General features: G+C 38.7%; 1 protein-coding gene across 3 annotated transcripts in view; it reads right to left on the reverse strand.

The window, feature by feature from the left end:
• Positions 1–9,075, reverse strand: part of MATR3 (matrin 3) — a 50,410-nt gene that overhangs the window by 40,966 nt on the left and 369 nt on the right. The window contains exon 2 of one of the 3 annotated variants that reach the window (XM_006015722.3): positions 463–1,517. The exons of the other annotated variants lie outside the window; for them this stretch is intronic. Coding sequence (XP_006015784.1) covers positions 463–1,353 — 891 coding nt within the window. The 5' untranslated portion in view covers positions 1,354–1,517. The remainder of the gene's footprint in view (positions 1–462; positions 1,518–9,075) is intronic. 3 annotated transcript variants of the gene reach the window in all.

The raw sequence follows: 9,075 nt of genomic DNA on the forward strand, positions 1-9,075 counted from the left end.
ATTGTGTAAGAATGCATCTTAACTACATATAAATCAGCAATCAAGACAGATGTGGAGGAGAGCTGAAACTAGCTTCCTGAATAGCACAGTAGATACACACTGCAAACAACAATAAAAAAAAAACAAATAAATAAAAACCACCAAAAACTGCTTAAATGCCAGATGTTTGTGGTTAAGAGAACATGTAGATGCAAAATATAAATAAGATATCCCAGTAGATGATAATTGTTTGGCCTGAAGTTAAGCAATCTGGGCAAACAGAATATATTAATGTAAAGCCCTGGTTTAAAATGTTCATTAATAATTATCTTGTAAATAAACCAAGTGCCTTTTTCACTCTCAAACAAACTTTCAGATCATTTTAAAAGTAATTAAACTACAGAAATAGTTAAAAGAAATAGGTAAAAACAGAACAGATACTACAACGTAAAGGAAAATAGAAGTATCTGGTGCATAACTCACCTTATTAGAATGAACTGGCATATCACATATAGAGCACAGATGGGGATAACCCTTCGGTAAGAATCCGTGGAAGTCTTCAATATTGCTATTTGGAGGAGCACCTCTCTTTTTCTCAAAAAGAGATCTCTCAGGACCAGGACCACGACCCATTCTGTCATACTCACTGTCAAATTTATGATACTTATGCGAGGTCTCACCATAAAAAGAGTCATCCCTACACCTTTCTCCATCTCTTAATCTGTCATCTTCATAATCCATTCTGTCATAATAACCAGATTCTTGTGACCGACTTCCATGGTCATAGTCAACCACTGGGTTGAGACTAGAACCACGATCATCAAAACTATCTCTTCTAAAATGCCTTTTTTCTTCCCAATCATCCCTAGGTACTCTGTACGGTGGCTCCCGTGTAGATGATCTGCCATCTCTACCATAACCTTCTTCAGCTCTCCTCCTTTTAAGTTGTAGAAGGATTTGAGGCAAGTTTTCAGGAGTAATCTTGTCCTCTGGATAGCGACTCAGTTCATCTAAGTCTCTAGCAGAGAGACCAAAGCTGGCCAAAATGTTACTGGCCTGTTCTGCATCTCCACGGTGCTGAGAAGACAAAGGGAGTGGACCTCTACTTCCAATGTTAAATATAGATTGTAAATTATGGGAAGAGGTACTACCAGAAGACAGTGCACTATGAGATCCTTGTTGATTCAATGAAGAACTCATTCCAAGATTCATTAAGCTAGCAAGGCGTGCAGTGCCCTGGTTCATCCTTCCAAGAGATGCTGGCATATTTAAAGACTGGGTAGCAGCAGCAAGAAGGCCTATTCCTGCAGAGAGGTCACGCCCATGACCTTGTGAATCCCTACTTAGAGATGACTGCTGGAATGACTTGGACATTGTAGAACTATAGCTTGTCTACTTTATGGATCAAAATTTAAAGATGACTGAAAAGAAACCCACACTAGAAAGCTAGGTAAACTTCACTTCAAAAATGGTAACGCCAAGAAAGAGGATCAATAATGACCGTAGATCTTCTTCAAGCTGAGAAACACCAGACAATTCTGTAGAAAAACAAGCAGTTTTAGTCATAAATCCCTTTAAAAACAGATGCAGTTCTAAACTTATGCATCATGTTGATCTAAAAACATTTAAGATCTCAATCTTACAAGGCTTTTATTACATAACAAACAGAGTCAAGATCTACCCAGAACCTACACACATTACTTCAGGAAAAAAAACACAGTAGTATTTCCTATACATACTACTATTCTACAAAAAAGCAACTTTCAAACTGAAGATAAGTGACTTTCAGAAGTTTGGGATGTTTGGAAGTATCTCAAGTTTACTAGCATATAAGCCTTGATCTTTGTTTAATGGCTTTTTATGCACCCTATGTTACTGTAACTAAATTCCAGAAGACCACAAAACATGAGGTCCTAGAATCAAAGATGAATTTGATATAATACATACTTGGAAATGAAATCTACACCACCACAGAATAGGACGAAAGATAGTTAAAAGTAACTGAAGTCTGGGCAACAAGTAGCTATAGTAAGATCTGGTAAATAAGACCAAAACATAACATTCAACCTTTATGCAGCAAAATCAAATTATTGAAGTGAAGATAGATGTGAACAAGAACACTACGTTTTAAAATTTTGTAGGAAGTAAATAAGACCTCTTGCTCAAATTGTAGCTATATGGATAATACCACATATGAAGTGAATCTGTACTCTATTATACTGCAGGCATAACATTAGCCTGTGTTCTCAAGCTTCAAGCTAAGCAAGGTCTGGCCTGGTCAACACTTGGATGGGACACCACAGAAAACCCTACTGCTGCAGAAAGATGTGTAGTCAATAGATGGCACTACTCCCCTCCAATCAGTTTTGAACCAATACAGTACACTGGCAGGAGACACTGATACTGCTGTCTTTTGGGTATGACTTGAAACTGAGGTCATGACTACCTGTGGCAGTTAAAGATCCCGTGGCACTTTTCACAAGAGATGGGAAATAAGCCTGATGCTTCAGGTAAATTCCAACTAGTACTACTACCTAATTTTATGTCCTCTTGAGTTTTTAATTGGATAACATATTGTTCATTTCCAGCCACCCCGTAAGGCAACTTTCCTTCCTGACAGCTTCTCTGGTCTAACACTGATACCACTGTATTTCAAAGGATTTTGTTTAATTTTTGTGTGATCAGGAAAAAATACCATCCCAGTTCCACTGGGTTACACAGTATATGTAGTCCACTGAATTTAGGAATGCTCTTCTGTTGGCAAAGAACCACTCCTGGATCCTGAAAGAAACAAGCCTATCAAATTCCCACAAAATCTGTTCTTTTGTGTTGCTATACACTAGCCTTGCAAGTGGAGTGGAAGAAGAGCAAACGGTATAGCTCCCCTTCCATGCACCACCCAATCATACATCCTTCTGTCACAGGAGGAACATTTTTAGGGGGACACAGAGAGGGAAATAAAAAGCAGGAACCTTCTCCTAGAGAGAGTTGTAGCAGTACTTCCATCCACTTATCAGGGACTTGGAAAATTTCAGCTATGCGAGGCTGACACCATAAGCGGAGAAAAAAAAAGTACAAAGGGTTCTTACAGGTGTACAACCCTCACATCAGCAAACTAAATTTAAATCCACATTTAAGTGGTGAGTAAAGTAAAAATACTGGCAGGAATAATTCTAAGTGTAAAGCAGTTGGAAACCTGCCTACCAAAGGATACCATGCATGTCATAGTAAAGTAGTGATATATTTCTATTATATATATAAAATAGTAAAATACTGATATATTTACTATAATATAAATAAAATACATAAAATAAAGAGAGAGAGAGAGAGAGAGAGAGAGAGAGAGAGAGAGAGTGTGTGTGTGTGTGTGTGTGTTTAGGGCCTTCTGTATTTGTTATATAAAACACACAAAGCCAGAACAAAAGGCCACCTTTCTTATCCCTGTCTTATTCAATTATCTGCATCCAGGGTAATAAGTAATTTCACTTAGTCTGTAGTTTAAAGAAAGTAAGCAAATTTTGCAACTGCTTGACTCACGTTACATTGTACACATTTAAGCTAGGAAATAAAAGATAAAGCAGCATGAAAAAGAAAAATATTTGATAACTGTTAATGGGGTGGAGAGCTAGAAAGATATTTCCAGACATTACTAGCAGCAGAAGAAAGCATTCATTGGCAAAAATGTAGAGAAAGGCAGAGAAGATCAGTGCTAGGTGAGACAGAGATAAGACCCGATGCAGGCAGAAAATACTCAAGGAGCTTCTAATAAAAACCATTCTTGAATTAGTTTTAAAGCCAAGACCCAATTAAATGTTAAACTATAGAAGACAGGCTCAGGCTTATTTGTATTCAAGATAAATTAGATGCCAACATTTCCTAACTATACTCTTGAAAGTACATCTTTTCTCCATTTTCATACATCTGCAGTAATCAAAATCATTACAGTTTATTCATTCATTTCCAGCATGGGACAGAATTATGGTTTTAACTAGAGCCTTTCTTAAACTAGTTATACCAAAAGGCTTTACAAAACAAGAGTTAGAAACTCAGATGACCACATGCCCAGGAACACCTTGTTGCTTACAGCTCCGGACATCAGAACTTGTCCTATTCAACTTTCAGCTAAACACTAAAAGCAGTTATTTCCTTGAACCAGATCCTTACATTATCCTCTTGCTACCGTATTAGAAGTTTAGTTTACCACCCACTTCCCTGGACAAAATATTATAGGGTGGGAGGAAGCATCTAAGCAGGAGCACTCACACAAACCTGAGCTGAAGAGAAGCCAAATATTATTTTGTGGCCTGTTTCCACATATAAACTGCTTCTGCAGTGTCACTGTGTGTAATGGAGAAAGCCAGAGGAAGGGGGAAAAAACCCCATGAAAAACTGAAAGCTATACAAATAAAACAAAAAGTAATAATATATATAGCAGGAAGAGAAACTCAGGAGAGAGAATAAAAGAAAACAGTAATAATCTCTCAAATAATTCTGACAAAGTTTTGGGTCTTTTAGCAGTTGAGCTACTATACCAGTAGTATGCAACCACGATGCCGCAAGATCCTTTAAAGGTTGATGCGGGGTGCTGCATAGTATTTCACACCTAGGTTATGAACACCTACATGATTCACAAGATAAAGACAGAGATTTCAAAGTGTCAGGAAACATTCTGACCCACTGTCATCTTTCTGAGTTCTTTCAACAGAAGAGATGTGCTATATGTGAGAGACTATGATAACTGAGCTTCACAGAATAGAAATCCATTGTTTTTGAAACATAGAAGGGGGGGGGCGGGCGAGGGGGTGAAAGAGATCTTGTGCAGGGGGGCACAGAAGAGATCTTATCCTGTAGGAAGTATATGAGTAACAGCAGCAAGAGAGCCAAGCCTGCTCATTATTCTGTTCCCTGTGGATCCCTGTATATTTTATTTTGTTTCACCTTTTAGTTTCATATGGTAGGCAAAATCTGCTCTTGCCATATTTTTCACATACAATGCACACTCCGAATTCCAACACCGGCTTTTTGTGTGTTGCATGCAAGAACATGTGTATTTTTCCCACAGTCAAAACAAGCAGCAAAAGCTTAGGCTTTAAGATCCTTGAAGAATCACCTGTGCCAGGATGCATCCCTGCACAGCTGATCTGCTTCACTGGGAGATACAGACATCACCCACTGTCTCAACTCAGGAAGTGGCAGCACAATGCATACATGCAAGGAATCTCCTGCTGGGCAATTCCTGGGTGCACCTCTGCTACCAGAAAAACCCAGCAGAGGCACTCCCGGGGCTTCACAAGAAGCTGATCCTGCAGAGGAATTCCGGGGCATGCAGGATCAGGGTCCTGAAGCTCTTGTCTGGTGGAAGCTGGAGAGTGCAGTCAGTTTTGGACTGCCCATGCTCTCCTATCATAAAGAAAATAGATGTCTCTCTCAAAAAGGGGCAATAATGTCTACCACCTGCTGTCAGTGCCACAATTTTGGACATTTGGGAAACAACAAGGGGTGTGAACATCTGCTTGTTGCATTTTGTGCTGCCATAAAAACGTTTATGGCAATACACAGGTGATGTCTGTTTCCAGTCTAAAAGTTAGCATTTTCCAAAGGATGCCTTAAGTCTAATGAAGAATGACTTAAGCTGAACTATACAATAAGCCTACTTATCTTTGTCAGGAAGTAAGATAGAAATTAAGTTTCTTGATGGATATCTCCAAACCTACTAGACGTTTTATTTTACTAGACTCTATTATTTTTTACTCTCTCTCGCCACTCCCCCCCAGACTGAGAAAGGGAGAAAGAAGGGAAAGCAGCCAATCAACTCATACCACAGGATGATTAACTTCCAGTAGGTCAAGTTTAACATTTCCTTTAAAAAAAACAAACAAACAGCATTTCTAACATTACAGCATCCTTGAAAGACTGCAGTGTAGTGTCTCTATCTAGTATGTAAACAAAAATCATGTAGTACCTCAAACCCAAGGTGCTTTTGACTTCAAAGTGAGTGTGCCATCAACTGAGATACACCAGCAAGATGACAATGATTGATCAAAATAACGTAAAGAATTCAAGTAGCGTTAACTCAGTTGGAAGGATAGTGCTAATTATTCTTCTTACAATTTCAACTATAATAGTGGGAACAGATGCATTTAGGGATCTAAATTTAAAAGATTTGTGGTCAGAAAACAGACGTTAAAGTTTTGAAAATGTTTTTTAAAAAGGGGTTCCCCCAAATTATTTATATAATTTTGCAAGTCAAAATATTACTAACTTTACAGATAAAAATTGGGGGAAAATGTCAAATATCTTTAGAGATAAGCTGGACAAGGGTTCTCCATAACATTATTTAAATATGGCAAACAAAAGGTAAAAAAACAAAAACCCCTAAGAAAACAGAATAATACTAAATGTGCAGTTGCCAAAAATACAGGCAAATTAATGCTGATTTTCAAACTGAGGTTTTGTGCTGTTTTAAAACCGCCAGACAAATAGAATCTGAACAGCCAGATTGTGCCACACATTTTCACTGGAAACTCTCCACAGAAACCCATGACAATTCCATTTAAAAAACCATATGAAGCTCTGTAGTGCTAAATTCTTGGGGGGAAAAAACAAAACAAAACACCTCAGAAGTGCCACTTCATAAAAGATACACCAGTAGGTTACAAATATATTTGTAATTTTAATAGTTTCCTTACCTGGGTAAATACCTTTGGTCATATAATAAGTCTTAAAAATGTAAACAACATTTCACAGTTTATGCTGTTTTATTATTTCTCAGATTTGACAAAGAATATTATCTAACATCCCCTTTCTACTCAGTTTCACTTTCTGGTTCTTTTGGAATAGCATAGTTCTGCAAACAAAACAAAGAGCTGTGATTAAATAAATTATTAGTTAAAATTAAATCACAAAACCCCAAATATTTAATTTTTAAACTGGGCCCATTTTTGAAATTTAAAAATGCAATCTGCACCAGAAAAAAAAATGTTTATATAAAGGTTTATGTAAAACATCTGTTTAAAAATAAGCTCAAAATCAAAGTTACAGATGTGACAACACGATCACAGAAAAGGGCAGAATAGCACTCTCAAAAAGCAAGATGCTTGCTTTGTTTCTTTAAGCATGTGTATGTTTAATAATATTAAATCAACATAAAATTCAATTTTTGTTGCAGACTACCAAACAATAAAGGGACAAGGAAACATGTTATTTGTCCAGGTTTTTTTGTAAGGGAGAGGAAAATTACACAAATTCAAACAAGAAAATTAGAAGTTTCAGAAAAACAAAATAACAGTTCCAAAGAAGGAAAGTGGGGACAACATTTATAAAAAATATTATTCCAGTGCTGATAGAAAAATGCATGCAATTGTAAATATTGAATAGCATAACTAAAAGATTCATCATGCGCACTAGATCTTATCAGATGCTTCCTTCAACTGGACCCCTTTCTCCTTTTTAGCATTTACTAAATAGTCTTTACAAATAATCTTCAACTAAAGTTGGGATTCTGCAACAAAATTCTGATGCTCACAAGAACTGGATGCTCACAAAATTACTGATTAGGAGGGGGAGGCAGTTATGCACATGACTGTCACAAAGGATCAAGACATTCACATGTAAGCTCTTTGTAGCAGAAACCACATACTACTATATACTTGTATAGCATTTACCACAATGAAGTCTCAATCAATAGTACAAACTACATATTAGAATTCAAAGATACAGTTTTACAGATCTGAAGCATACTATGTTTAAATTAAAGTTACTTTAATGTGTGGGTCCTACAATTCTCATGAATAGAGACATCCAAAGATGGAGCAAGTCACAGGTAGAGGTGTAATACAGAAATCCCATAATACAAAACTAAGCAAAAACTCTGATCACAGACTGATCAGTGAATGCAGGTAGCAATAAGGAAATTACTGTAAACTGGAATAGGACATTTTTCTTTCTTAATAGGACTGGACTATTTGTGAAGTTGTCGAGACACATGCATCTTGTAGAGAAGAATCGATAGCTTGTCCCTTATTTCTAAAATCTGAGAAAGTACAGAAATACTGAGGCATTGCACTTATTTCTAAAACTTTTTAGAAAAGAAAAATTGTGTCATGGTGGATTTAATTGTGATAAATGGCATTTAATGCATTAAAATAAAGTGTATGCTGGGTATGAGGGCAGCTGGCACATCTGGAAGGGGGTAACTAATGCAGTAAGAAAACATTTGGGAACCTGTTGTAGGATATGTAGCACCTGAAGTTACTTTTAACCCACTTTATGAGAAATTTAGTGATCTTAATCATTTATGTTTGATAAACCATATCCATAATTTTTATTTATATTTAAAAGTCATAAGCAAACAGTAGGCTTTTAAGGCTAGGAGGCAAAAATTATACATCCCTTTGCAATATTTGCAATAAATGTATTCCAAATCCTATGAAAGTGAAACTGAGTAGAAAGAGAGTCAACTTCCTACTCCTGACATCTTTTTCTATTCCTTAGGGGAGGACATACGCCGCCACCACCAGGAAGAGGCTTTAAGGGAATATCACAAGGCAGAAAGACTCCACACTGCACCAGGAGCAAACAAAACTTAAGGGCACGTTCAACCAGACGCTGCTGAAAGCAGGGTTTGTACCTAGACAGTCCCAGAGTCACCTCTTTGAGACCTCAATGCAGGTGAGGGGCCTACAGCCAGGGGCGTATTCAGCACCCGGGGACACGGGGGTTGGAGGCTTGTCCCGGGCTGGTGGTGACAAGAGTGAGCCATAAGCACAGGATGAGCAGAGCCAGCTGCTCCTCCGAGAGACGGGGCAGGAGGCCAGGGCCGAAGCCGGGAGAGCGCTCACAAAACACCGCATCGCAGGGAAGCGCCCCCTGGGCACGGATGGGACGCGCCGCTCGGACCACGGGCCTGGGAAGGCGGCGGCGCACGAGCGTCCCCGTGGGGCAGAACGAGGAAAAAGCAAAGCGGGCAGCAGAGCCCGAGACGCCCGGGGGCGCCGCGTGGGGCTGGTCCAGTCGCAGTAACCGCAGACGGAGCGAGGGGGCGCCCGGGGCCCCACCCGGTGCACCAGCCGCAGCCGCGAGGGCCGGCGCAGAGGA

Source organism: Alligator sinensis, unplaced genomic scaffold (genome assembly GCF_000455745.1).
Source record: "Alligator sinensis unplaced genomic scaffold, ASM45574v1 scaffold156_1, whole genome shotgun sequence".
Taxonomy (NCBI): domain Eukaryota; kingdom Metazoa; phylum Chordata; order Crocodylia; family Alligatoridae; genus Alligator; species Alligator sinensis.